Source organism: Eleutherodactylus coqui, chromosome 12, assembly GCF_035609145.1.
Source record: "Eleutherodactylus coqui strain aEleCoq1 chromosome 12, aEleCoq1.hap1, whole genome shotgun sequence".
Lineage (NCBI taxonomy): Eukaryota > Metazoa > Chordata > Amphibia > Anura > Eleutherodactylidae > Eleutherodactylus > Eleutherodactylus coqui.
Window position 1 is genome coordinate 57,465,133 of NC_089848.1, and position 14,656 is coordinate 57,479,788.

At 41.3% G+C, this 14,656-nt stretch overlaps 1 protein-coding gene across 2 annotated transcripts in view; it reads right to left on the reverse strand.

Moving 5' to 3' along the window:
* The window catches only part of COLQ (collagen like tail subunit of asymmetric acetylcholinesterase), a 94,635-nt gene that overhangs the window by 54,292 nt on the left and 25,687 nt on the right, over positions 1–14,656 (reverse strand). For both annotated transcript variants that reach the window (XM_066584612.1, XM_066584611.1), the window contains exon 2: positions 2,313–2,428. In XM_066584612.1, the coding sequence (XP_066440709.1) occupies positions 2,313–2,428 (116 nt within the window). The remainder of the gene's footprint in view (positions 1–2,312; positions 2,429–14,656) is intronic.

Sequence of the window (14,656 nt, forward strand, 5' to 3'; positions counted from 1 at the left end):
CACTGTCTGACGTCTAAAGACATTATGATTTAAGGCTGTACAGCTCTGATGTTGGAAGACGTCCGTCGGGGTTCTCTTACTGTATATTGCCAGCTTCTCTGCTGTCGGAGCCTATCCAATGTGGCACCTCATGCAGTACTGGCTATAGCCAGCAGATAGCGCCATTTTATAACAGCAGAAAAAGAGTAAGCCTCCTAGTAAAACCGTAATACAAATTGGATTGGAAAGGGTTAAGATCTCAGGTGCCGTTCATAAATTTTCATTAAGAAATGAATACATTCTGTACATGAGCAGTCTCCTCCTCCAGTGTTGCAATTTAAGATTAGCTGTGTTATTGACTTGCATCAGGTCAGGAATTGGTTCTAGTACCTTGTACATTAGTGAGGATACGCTCCTGAAGAAAGGATAAGGGTTCCTGCTTCTGAAGTTAATATTGACTGGTGAAGAAATTTCATGAAAGAAATCCTTCTAAGCCAAATCATGGTGCCCCTCCTCAGATAAGGGGTACTGTTGTGGCACGCAAGCCTTTGTCCAGGATTGGGTCCGGCACCGGGCGCTGACCAATGCACTTCCTTTTGCTGGTATGTTGGTTGAGTAGCCGGCAGAGAAGTGTTCCCTAGTCGGCGAATCAGCCATCATGAAGGTGTATTTATTCCAGCCCCTCCTTTAGGAGGGCACCAGTTATTCGTCTGATCGATGGAAGTTCTGGTCAGGGTCAGCATTTGTGGGTCAAGCAACTTGTCAGATAAGTCCACATTGTTTATTTTGTCTATGGGATGGTTACAACAGTACCCTTCTATATCTCTGTCAACTGTGAGTGCCATCTGTCAGTTGTCACCACCCTAGTCACCATCTAGGGACAGACAGGTCCCTGTTGTGGGGCCTCTGTTATTGGGACCACAGCCTGGCTTTTATGTAGAACCCGTCAGTTTTGTAGACACAGGATTAGTTTTCCCTGCCACCATTTTTGCTTATCTATTTTATGTTATCCGGATTTATACCTGGTGTAGGTATTCGTCCCCTTGGGACAATATTATTAAGTCCTGGTCTGATGTAACAAAGCCACTTGATACATAATCTGCATGTAGCTTTACATCATAACACATCCAGTCTGAACAGTTTGTATAGAAGCCTGTGATTAATGACAATGACTTATGATTTAACATATGGACGATGCATGATTTGTCATGTTAATGATTGCACAAGGCTACTGTACTGTGCTGGTAAAAAGTAAGCCCAATCAACCCAGGAGAGAAGTTTTATTTCTTTTGGAACGTCCTTCTGGTAGAGTAGCCTGTATAATCAGTAAAGGCTGCACTAATGAAATTCACTAGGTTCTATTAGCTAGATTGTGTTTAGCTTTCTGTGGCAGGTTTTCCAAGAGTAATTGTTCTCAAGGGCAGAATAGAAAACCTACCAGATGAAGAATCCTGAATTCCAATAAATCACTAATTGATTTTTGTCTTCGCTGATACATGGGAACCCTTTCTTTAGTTCTTCAATCACTTTAGCTTTATTAAGCACATCACATGTGTATTTTAAATGGGTTATTGACTCAGCATTGCATGGAGCCACATTGTACAAACCATTCACTGTAAAATATTCCATCAAGCATTATCAGACTGATTTTCCCTTCAGCCCACTAGAAGGCTCTGAGGGCCCAACTTCGGTCCAGAAATGTCACTTCAACTTGTAATTGTTCCTTAGACCCCATTTACACGCAAAGATGATTGCTCAAAGTTCGTTCAAAAGATAGGATGATTGACAGTTTGAGTGACTGTTTTGCATAAGCTGCTAATGGGCACTAATGCCGATTAGGAGCTTATTAGCTTCATTTGCAGGTAAATGAGCCTCCCTGAGCTGTATGCGGAGAACAGCAGGTGGTTATCTGCACACAGCCCCTTTGTTCTGCCATGGGACTGCAGCTGAATATTATCAGCACTCCCGTGGAGAATCACAGCTTGTGGTCCCTGCTATCAGCTCTCCTGCCAAACACTGGATTTTAAACTCAACTAAAAATCATTGTTCAGACAAAAAGTAAATGATGGTAGCATTTACGTGCAACGATTAAGACATCGTTTGATCGAATTTTGACCGATAATCGTTGCATGTAAACGGAGCTTTAGAGTTTGCTGTTATCTTTGCACACACAGGATATATCAATAAGTTATATGTTATCTGTGAATCAACATATATGTCTAGCCCTTCAAGCACTCACTGAATGTGTTCTGTGGTCATTTGATGAAGTCAAGGCCTGAATTTGAGGCACTTATATTGTACTAGGTTGATCTCCACTGGTCTTAGGTACTCACTGTGCTTCTGCGTTCTCTGAAGAATGGAGGTGGTGGAAAAATTGGTGGAGGCGGAGGCGTTAAGAGACAACATCCTCCACTACTAGTCCTCTTCTTTTGTTCTAAAGAATTAAAAGCTGTAAAGAAGAATTTGAAAATGTATTACAAATGTATTTAAAAAACTGCTTTTTGCTAAAATATTATGCAAATAAACTCTTCAGTTCCTTTGGTATATTCAAATCCATTGTACCCCCTTCAAATATAAAACTCTGCTCATAGTACATTCAAACCTCAGAGGTATACGTCTGGTGGATATCTCAAGAGATACATCTGAATGAAGCTTCTGTTGTATAACACTCAAAAACAAAAACTGCTCAGTCCTCCAACTAACTCTTGAAATATGGAAATACGTTCACATTTTGGCCTCCTCCAAATATTTTTGCCTGTATGACAGTTTTTCATTAAATTAGCCTATCGTGGATTAACGCTTTGCAATCCAATTTTGAATTCAGGGTTTCCTAGGGGGCTTTCTCTTTCTGCCATTATACAATGGCGCCATCTGCTGGCTAGAGCCAGTACTGTGGTATGTGAAATGCTGGAGAGGCCCACGACAACAGAGCGGCCAGTAATATACAGTAAGAATACCCTGCCGGACGTCTTCCGACGTCGTAAGCTGTGCAGCCTTCAATCAGAATGTCTTGAGACGTCAGACAGTGGATCGGAAAGGGTTAACTATAGAATTTTTCAGTTGGGATACGTTTCTATTCTTAGTTGGAAACCTCCCAGAGAGGTTTCTGACTAGTGATTTGCAGTATAAAATATGTAATGTTTCCAAACTTCTGTATACACACAAAGACAAAATGAACACATGAAATCATGAAAAAAAACCTGCCATCACCTTTAACGCCCATAAACTACATTATAGGGCTCAAAGGTGATGGAATAGGGAGTCCGGGGAGCTGCGTTTGACACTCACTGGGTGCCCCGTTTCAGCACTGTGATCCCACAATGAAGAAACACACAATGCGCGCCACCATACATCGCTTCCCTGCTGTCCATACATCACCCAGGCCGCGCGCTCCGCTCTGCTAACACACTCAGTATAAACACCCCTCTAATACGAACCTCATATGCTTGGCTCCAGGCCTTCTGTAGAGTAGCACTATTCCTCTGGAACGCTCTACCCAAAAACATCCGGACAATGCCTGATGTGCAGAACTTCAGACATGCCTTAAAGACACACCTCCTTATAGAGGCATACCAAAGCTCCTGATCTAGTCCCCGAGCCCCACAATATACCCCCTGCTCCTCCTTATGGCTTTCCACTTTTACCTATCATGTACATTTCTTGCCCCATACCTCCTGTACTACCTCCACCCCATTTCTGTCGAAAAAACTGTATATCACATGTTATCGGCCCATTGCTGTGCTACCCCTTGCTCCACCGCCTGCCCCTGTACTTTTTGTATCTTCCCCACCCCTTTTGTTTCAAAATAATTGCAAATACAGCCCATAGGACATGCATTAAAAAATGTGTTTCCATGCCCATGAGTGGAAATCAACTGCGATATTCCGCTCGCGGGGTGGAAATCGCAGCATGTCCTATTCTAGTCTTTGCAGAGGCTCACACTATCCCCGTCATTGCCAGTTTTATGGCTCTGCACTACACGTGCGGCTGTGCGCCAGCCAAACATCTGCAGAGCATAGAGAAGACTCCGGACAGGTAAGCAGAGGTACAGGTCACTGCATGGGGCACAGGGTCACACCCTGCTCCATTCAGCCTTAAATCAGCTTTGAGGCCCATAATATATCAACTATTCTAACAAACTAGTAGATAGGAGATAATGAAACAGCAGAACTCCTGGTAATCATAACAGCATATTGCAATTGAATGCTAAATACGAAATCATTCTATCAGTACAACAAGCAAACAGCTCATCCCTTAAGCATTACAAAAATATAAAGAAGTCTCAAGGTGGAGAATGTGGTCCATTGCATGATCAATAGATACTGGCACATGTTTATGAAAAGACAGAGATGCCTTCATTCTGAGGTGTCAACTGCACTAGTCGTTCTCCATGGAAATCAATAAGTAGAATCTTTTTTCCCGTTCAACTACTAATGAATCAGTCTAACAGAAGACTAATATTTGTGCATTCGTTTCATGTCATGCCATCTAGATAGCCACCCACAGCTCTGTGGTATTTTTAGGTGCAGGATCTCAGGTGTGAATGGACCTCTCCAACACATCCCTTAAATGCTCGATTGGGCTCATGTCAGGTGAACTTGCAGGACACATCGTTCATAGGAATTCTCAAGAATGCTCCTCTAATCAATTCTGGACAACTTGGTCTTGATGACACAGTGTATTACCCTGCTAGAATATCCTATCATTGTGGGGGTATATGAAGCCCACGAAGAGCTGCAAATGGTCACCAAGCAGTGAAACATAGCGGGAACTGGTCAATTATGTGTTTAGGTGGACCCAACCCATGTCATGAGAACACACCTCTCACTAGTATGGAATCACCACTAGCCTACATAATATTTGGTATTAAGACTCACTGAACCATGCCGCATATTGCCTGTCCTCTAGGGTCCAGTCAGCAACCTCAAGAGCCCAGGTGAGGCACTATGTTTGATATTGTGTTGTTATCAAAAGCACTTTGCCCGGTCTTCTGCTCCCATATTCCATGGAAGCTAAAGAATACTCCACTGACCTGTGGGATATGAGTGTGTGGCCTACTGCATTGAATATGGATGTGATTTCTGCCAGAGCTGCTTGTCCATCTGTATGGACAATTCTAGACAGACACCACCGTTCGCGATCATTAAGCACCTGCAGAAGGTACCACTGCGGATGGTGTTGCCTTCTATGATGTATTCCCAGTACAGACGTGACACTCTGGATCGTAGAATGTTAAATGCCTGCACAACTTCGGAAATGGAATTTCCATCCGCCTGGCACCTACTATCATGCCTCATTCCAACGCCAATAATTCATGTCATCTTGCCAGGAGAACACTGGCCGGTGTTTAACCTCACTCACAAGATAACACCTAAACTTATATAGGTTTGTGTGTTCCAAAACCATCACCTCATTTAACGCCACTTCATAATCAATTTATATATGGCTATCCCATGACTTTTGGCATGTCACTATACAACATCAAGCTAGAGATATCTTGCATTCCAGCTACTATGTCTGCGCTGCAGTTGTGGAATAAGTTCATGTATGTGATGTCAACGAGCCCAATAGCCACGGCAGGGAACATTACTGCACATGCACTGATTTTAAAAACACAGCCCAAGCGTAGTGAGTAGCACGCAAGGCGTTTCCAGCTGAAGGAAGCTGAAGACGTAAGTCTTTTACCAAGTTGGTTTGCAACAATGCAGGGGGAGACAGCTCGGATCAGGGCAGCAAGTGAACCACAAAGAAACAGCAAACTGCTTGTGCTGTGCAAAAATGTGCATTTTAGGGCCATTGGAGTCACAGTTGGAAAAAAGGTTTGGTTAGAATTGCCTATATATCCCACATCACTGGTTAGGATTGGTTTAGGATGCTAACTGCAGGTGAGAGGAGATTTCCTTTAAGGCCCCCTGTTCACAGGCGTTGCAGTATCCTGCGGCTGATCTCCGTCGCCCGGGAGCAGGAGCCGGCAGACAGATCTCCGCTGTCTGATAGATAGGCTGACTGGGGAGAATCGTGGAAATTCGCAGCATGCTGCGAATTGCCGGCCGCGAGCTGAGAATTGCAATGATTCTCCGCTCGTGGACAGGGGGGCGGCACTTTCCATAGCAACGCTATGGAAAGCTTTAGACGGCGTGATTCGCCAGCGATTTACCGCCAGCGGAATCATGCCTGTGGGCAGGGGTCCTTACTTATACTCACAGCTGAGAAGTTGTGATGTTCTTTCTAAAGTCCTTGAAATCAAAGCCTACTTTAGCTGTTATTTTGCATGCAAAGCTGATAAAGTGTGATTAAGGAAGTCACTAGAGAATTTACTTTACTAAAATACTGTATTTCAAATGTAAAGCCCGATTGACACGCAACGATTATTGCTCAAAATTCGCTCAAATGATGGCTTTTGAGCTATAATCATTGCGTGTACATGCTACAATCATTTGCTTTTCATCCGAACAATGATTTTTAGTTGAGTTTAAAATCCATCTTTCGGACAGAGAGCTAATAGCAGGGACTGCACGCTGTGATTCTCCATGGGAGATCTGATAACATTGTATTCAGCTGCAGTCCCACAGCAGAACATAGGGCTGTATGCAGATAACAGACATCCTGTTTTCTGCATACAGCAAATGAAGCTAATAAGCTGCTAATAGACATTAGTTCCGATTAGCAGCTTATGCAAAACAATCTCTTAAACTGTCATTCTCCCTATTTTTTGAATGAATTTATCATGATCATCTTTGCATGTAAATGGGGCTTAACAAATGAAAACAAGCTTCTAAGATAATATAACTAGAAAGTTGTCAGATATTCAAAGCGAGTAATTAGAATTTCACAGTTGTCAGTACCTTGTCCCAGAATCTCAGAATTGTATCATTTTGTCATTTTTAGTCACAATGCCGGATTAATTGTTCTGTTCTTTGTTTATAGTAGGGGCCTGATAGGTTTCACAGACATTCTCGTTAAACGCTTGCACATTCATGTACCCTGCGCCACCTGTCCTGAAGGCTTGTCTTCAATTCAAGTGACTCATTGGCTTATATGAACACTGATTGACTGGCTGAACCATTCTGAAGAGAGGCTGCTGACATAACAACACAGGTGTCTTTCCTACTTGGGAGAAGATCAAAACTAATAATAAACAAGCTGGGTGATACACATGACGTACCGCATACTGACACTACTTCAGCGCCTCCATTCATTATTTTCCCACACTCCCTTAGACATCCTGCTTGTATTAATTTCCCCGTGTCCTTATTAGAGAGAGTGACTTATGATTCAGTCCTGCATAAAAACAGACCTTAGGAAAGACATAAAAACAAAGCTACTTATTTACGGAGCTTTAGGTCTCACGCACAAAGCAGAGCCATGTGCATGGAGCCTGTAGGCGGCACACGGAGGCCCTATGGTCCATATTACACACTTTTAGACACTCTGGGGAAAATTAGGACTAGTATTTAAAACTCTTGTCTTAGGGCTTCTTCAGATAAGTGCGTTTTAGTGCGTTTTTACACACAGAAAAATTCCACATGGAGAATAAAACCCATTGATTATAATGGATTCATTCTCTTTTTTTTTTGCACACACGAATCTCACGGGCACAAGAAAAGAGGGCCCGCTCTTTTTTTGTGCTCACTCGAGCATTAAACTGCCCCATAAAAGGCTATGGGAGGTGTGCAAATATGCCTATATATATATATATATATATATATATATATATACTTGGGTATATGCAAAATACTGCCAAAGCCGTACACACCGCATCCTTTAAATCATGTGAACTAATGGTGCCTGTGCAAATCTGCACAGTATTCGGTGCAGTACCCTCAGCAACTGCGCTGAATAGTTGCATCAGGAGAGCGTATTTTGCAATACGCCTGTGTGAAGTCTCCCTCAATATGATTCCTGCAAGTGCAAGATGTGCTTTAGGCCTCATTCATAGGAGCATTTATTTGCATGAGCACTCAGCCAATCAGACGCAGCTCTTTCAGGAGGCGGGGATTCACTACCATGGCGGGGACCAAGCAGAGAAGACACATATGAGCCCCGGCAGCGGCGGAGAGGTGAGTATAAGTTTTTTTTAATTTTTTACACAAGCTAGGGTTGATTTTCAGGGAAGTGCTCATATTTAAAGTCCTTCCCCGAAAATCATTGCAGGGGTTGCTGGCAGACCATTGCTTTCATCTGAGACGAATCTCAAAGCTGTCTGTGTGCCAAGAAAGAAGTCTAACGCAAGCTTGGAACTGGAGTAGATTTCTAATATACACTAATTTATGCCAGTCTCTGCCCACTTTTTAAAAAACTTGCTACTTTTTTAGCACCAGCACAAATCTTCAAATTTTCTATGCCAAATTTTACTGACTAAATCCCCCCCCCCCCCCCCCCCCCGGTCTGTGTACAATCGCAGGGTGCACCAAATGGCGATGACTTATCCTGCAGTAGCAATTTTTCTAGGAGATAATAACTCCCTAATATGGCAATATGAATGTATCAATGATGAAATTATTCCAAAATCTTTGCACACGTATAGAGCCATACCATGATACAAAAGGAGCCCACAGAATTTTAGAGGTGCCGTATGATGATCCATACAACATAGATCCATAATAAGGCAATGCGCATTAGGTTTTATTAGAAACCTGCACATGAACCGATTTGCATTGCAGAATCCGCAGTCGACATCCACACCGCGGATCTACAGCAAATATCATCCTTGCATGCTATGGGATATCGATTCTTCCTGTACACTTGCGGTAACCAACTGTGGTTTTTGTGAGTGCAGGAAAAATCGCTGCATGCTTTATCTTCATGCGGTTCCCGCATATACGGCTTCCATCAATGCAAGCCATCTGACCTGCGGCCCGTCCGCAATTGGCGTTGCAGACAGATTGCGGATTCCATGTCATCCCGCTGCGGGCTCCCACATGTGGAGTCCGACCAATTCGTGTGCAGACGGCCTTAATGATAATCTTATTGCAGGACCAACAAAGTTCACGATTATGCAGTTTTCTGGACTTTTAGATGTTTAGTTTAAATTATTATTACTGAATACTTACGTCATCTCTAATGCATTTCTACTCACTACAAAAACATATTTTAACCTCTCCTAGGCACTAATTTGACAATAATCGAAACACTGATACTTTCTAATCTAAACACTGATTTCGGAGGGTGCCTAATTATGATGTGTATTTCAACTCTTGAAATGCAAGAGTTAAAGTTTGTGGCAGGCCTATTACAAAACTCACGGTCAATTCGGCACCATTTAGGTGCCGATTACAGATGAGCGAGCATACTCGTTAAGGCGATTTACGAGAGAGAGCATCACCTTTTTCAAGTACCTGCTGGCTCATCCCTGAAGATTCGGGGGGGGGGGGCGCAGGGGTGAGCGGGGAGTTGCGGAGGGGATCGGGAGGGAGAGAGAGAGAGATCTCTCTCACTCTCTACCCCGCCCCCCTCCGCAGTCCCCCGAATCTTCAGGGACGAGCCAGCAGGTACTCAAAATAAGCAATGCTCTCTTGAGTAAATCGCCTTAACAAGTATGCTCGCTCATCTATAGTGCCGATTTAATCAGTGCGAATTTTCAGAGTCTTTGCCGCAGATTTCCACTGTGGAGAGCCCACAGCGAATACTGCCTGTGTGAAGCCTGCCTAATCGTACCAGTGCAGAGTAGGAATACGGCTACCAAACACATCCATACTACCACTCTAACATTGCAGATGAGAAAAACTTCTGAACTTTGCTGTTTAACCTCTTCTATGCCATGCACCGCAGCACAAAAGTGGTAAACTAGTTGGGGTGGGGCAATTTCTGGCTGTACTCTTTTAAAAAACAGATACAATAATGGAGAAAATGAAAGGAAAAAATACCCAAAGATTTGTTTTCAATATCTACATTTATTAAATACTAATTGGAAGAAATTAAGTGATACAGACAAATTTGGTAATTTTTGTATCTTTTCAACAATTAGGAATTTGTAGAAAATAAATGCTAATGCACGTGTATGTGCACCTCAGAATTGTGCCCTAACAAAAATACAATGTGCATCACTTAAAGTGAACTTATCACTGAGGGCATGCTGCCCAAACCACGGGCAGCATGAACTCGGGACAGATGTGCCCAATCAGCACATGTATGTTTTATTCTGACACGCTGCTGTGTTTCCTAAAAAATATAGTTTGAAATCTGACTTTGTGCTCTCGAATCAAGGACTGGCTGCAGCAGCCTGTGACTTCCTGTAAACATCGCATTGCAGGGGAGACCCACGGCTGCTGATGCAGGGACTCGGGAAAGGTGAGTATATGCTTGTTATTATTTTCTATCAAATAACTATGTATAAATACTAGAGATGAGCGAACGTACTCGGTAAGGCCGATTTCGCAATCGAGCACCGCGATTTTCGAGTACTTCACTACTCGGGTGAAAAGTACTCGGGGGCGCTGTGGGTGAGCGGGGGGTTGCAGAGGCGAGTGGGGGGGAGAGGGAGAGAGAGAGAGCTCCCACCAGTTCCGCGCTGCTACCCCCCACTCCCCTCTGCAACCCCCCGCCCCACAGCACCCCCGAGTACTTTTCACCCGAGTAGTGAAGTACTCGAAAATCGCGGTGCTCGATTGCGAAATCGGCCTTACCGAGTATGTTCACTCATCTCTAATAATTACATTAGAGGAGAATACAAGGATCTCTCCCATGATCTGTTTATACCCAGGACTGCAACGGTAACAAGAGGGCATCCTCTACGTCTAGAAGAAAGCAGGTTTCATCACCAACATAGAAGGGGTTCTTTACTGTAAGAGTAGTGAGACTATGGAACTCTCTGTCTGAGGACGTGGTGATAGCAAAATCGATGCAGGAGTTTAAGAGGGGACTAGATGTCTTTCTAGAGCGCTATGATATTACAGGATATAGACATTAAATAACCAGCGGGGTTGTTGATCAGGGTGTGGGTGTCAGGTAGGAACCTTCAGAATGTTCAACCAGGGATTATTCTGATTGTCATTATGGAGCCGAGAAGGAATTTGTTCCCCCAAAGGTGCTAAATTGGCTAAATTTATTCCTACATTTCCAGAAGGAACAACAAAGGGATAACACTATACAAAGTCCCAAGAAAAGATTCTCTGGAATTGTTATCTTATGGGGAATTATTTTATTGGGAATGCAAGAATTTCCTAAGACAGACACGTCTGGAAAGCAGACGCTTCATCTTTAATAAGTCATAGACTCAAAATCCGTTGGTAACAGAAAATGTTAATTTTTATTGTAAAGTGTCAAAGTAGCAAATTATTTGAAACTCCGTTCAACAAACAGTAATAATTTAGGAAATATTATAAGATGTCCTACGACAAATGGAATGCCTTCTTAATATATCCTGAATACTAAGTAGCATTTGTTAGCAGCTGCTATGTATAAAAAGTGCAAAATGGCACATTCTCTGAATTATCCAGCGTAGAGAATTACATGGGATCAGAAATGCCCTCATTAAGTGCTGTATGATTCCATACACCGAAAAATGAATTATTGCAAGTCACTTGATGCAGTACATCAGCTGGCTTACCAGTAAGTGTGCTTCATGACAGCGTATAAAGTTACAGATTTCATCTACTGCTTCATTCGACAAGGCTGATTTTCTACTGGATGTGTATATCCTCCTAAGATTTTCAACCCAAGACGTAATTCTAAAAAAACTATTATGTAAGCAAACTTCAGGTAAAATACCTCCAATATTCATTACTCATTAATTGTATTTCATCGTGTTACTATTTTAGTTCATTGCTTGCTAAAGCCTACTTACCCCGAAAAAAAAGAAAACCATAGGCATATGACACTGGGTTACATTTATATAGGCAACATCTTAACTCTACTCAGCTTGTTCCAACTTCAGAAATGTCCGACATACATTTGTATTTTATTACAAATATTTAAATTGTCAAAACATAATAAATGGACTCATTTTTACGTGCGAAGAAATACATTCTTTTGGATGGAATTTGAGTTGATATTATAATGTGGCATCAAGTACCACAGCTTAATGTTAAATAGTCCTTTCTACTTCTAAACAGTTCGTTTTTTATCGACACCAACAGAAGTTGTAAACACAGCAGACTCAGGATTGAGTGATATATCTACAGCACAGTATTATACCCTGAAGTGTAACAGTATGAAAATGCATGTTTTATATAAAAGAAGGACCTTTTTTTGCTTCTTGCTTCTACAGGTGCAATCGGAATGGCGCAATTTGCATGCCCCTCATGGTCATCACTAGAGATGAGCGAGCACCCAAATGCTCGGGTCCGCATTATTCGAGTCAAGCTTTTTGTAAAATTTGAGAGCTCTACTCGAGTAACGAACGCCATTGACTACAATGGGGGACTCAAGCACTTTTGTATGTGGGACTTCGGGTGCCAAGCTTTTTTTTTTTTTTCCTAGGTTCGTCTCTCTCTCTCTCCCCCTGCCTGCCAGCTGAAAAATTTGCCAATGACATGCGCTGCGTCGCGGCGGGGAGGGGCAAAAACAGGCATATCACAGCGGCGAGGAGCCAAAAACTGGGGCGGGGTCGAACACGGCTCGACGCTCATTCGAGTAACGAGCACCATCGAGTACGCTAATACTCGAACGAGCATCAAGCTGGGCAGAGTATGTTCGCTGAACTCTAGTCATCACATAAAATGGTTAGAAAGAATGCGGCCATAGGATATATTTAAACAAACAGACATTTTACCTAGCAACAGAGATATACCGTTTTAACTTCCCTTCCTTTATTCTGTGTGCGTACAATTAAAAAGCTTTATTATTCTTACATTTCTCGTGAAAAATGAAGTCTACAAGCTCTGACAATCAGACAGAAAATAGCCAAAATTCTAAAAAAGAACTGTGTAGAAACCTATTAGTGAAAAAATAATATTTACATACATACATACATATAGTACATACATATACACACATATATACACATATATATACATATATATATATATTTAGTGTATATATATATATATATAGTTGCAGAGAGCAACTATATTGCAATTCCAATGTGCTCTAAAATTATTCGGATTGGTTGAATGCACTATAGTAACTTTTTCCTCGTGTTTATTTAGCAAACCCATTAGTGAAAAAATAATATTTACATACAACACACACGCTTGTTTTTAGTGATGTAGACATAAGCCGTTACATTGCACTACAGAATTCTAGTGCTAATATTACATACAGTATACATTGATAGGTGTATCTGAACATGTAATATACACACACAGATAGTCCAGAGTATATAACATTCAATACTCTGTGTAGAAATGTAAATCTAAAAGCAGTATCTAACTATAATAGTAATACTGCACACCGTGATATGACGGATGGTATGAAGGAATTTATGAAGATATCAAAAAGTGATATTCTATAAAGTGCCATTAAATGAACAACCATAAAATATGTATTACGATACTTTATCACTATTCCGACTCCCATCATCACGACTGCTATGATTATTATTAACATTTAATTCGAAGGCAATAAGATAAGTCGACAATCAAAGTTAAAATATATTTTTGTTAGTTACAGCTGAGCTCAGACTACTTCTAGGAAGAGTTGTTTTTCATTTTTTATATATTCCCCGGTAGCAGGGAATGAAGTTTTATATTTCCTCTAAATGTATATTTGGCAAGCATATGTAAACATATGCCATATGTACCCATATATCAATCTGCAAGTTACTTTAGACAGGACAGAATAGGGTGGCTGACAACACTCTACAGTGAAGCTGAAAAAAACAAGATCCTTTTGGAAACATATACGCCGGAGAGATATTCTATCGGTATAGGGTTTTCACTAAAGACATGTAATTAATATTGTACAATATATGATTAGCCAAAATATAGGACGTGAAGTGTTTCTCCTTCAGTGTGGCTTGAACTCGAAATAAGAAAATAAAAAAATATACCCTGCTTCCCTGAAAATAAGACATACCCTGAAAATAAGACATAGCATGATTTTCCAGAATTTTTGAGGATGCAAAATGATTTTTCAGGCTTTTTGAGGATGCTTGAAATATAAGCCCTACTCCAAAATTAAGCCCTGCTAACAGTTAATTAAAAAAGTCAATTTAAATAGTGTCCAGGCAGCTATACATGTAAAAAAGTTAAACCTTTTGGAACAAAAATTATTATAAGTCACTGTCTTATTTTCGGGGAAACAGGGTAGTTATTCTTTTAATTTGCGAAGGTTGTGTGAACATATAAAAAGACATCACTTGCAACTTATGAAAAACAGCGCATATTTTATTTTACTACATTATCCGTGTTTTTTTTTTGTTTTAATTTTAAACAATTGCAAAAAAATTGCTATTCCCCTGCCGTAAACAACGTACATTTTTTTGGTAAAGCATTGTATTGTTAAACTCTTTCAAAAAGTTTGATTGATGAATTAAACAGATGCTGCGAAATACATGAATCTCCCGGAAACTTTGATCAACTCCTGCCAGTCATTCTGTTCAGTCACATGTGGTGAAATATTTGGAATACATGAGAGTATTCCTCCCCGAGATGTTTATCTGTAGTTCCTGGTTACTGTCTTGTGACCCTGTAACACCTATACAGTATTTGTTTACATCTGTTGCCATGGAAAGACATGTGATGACATAAATAAAAAGGTGTTCTAAGGCCACAGATTTTCAAGCATAATTGGAAAT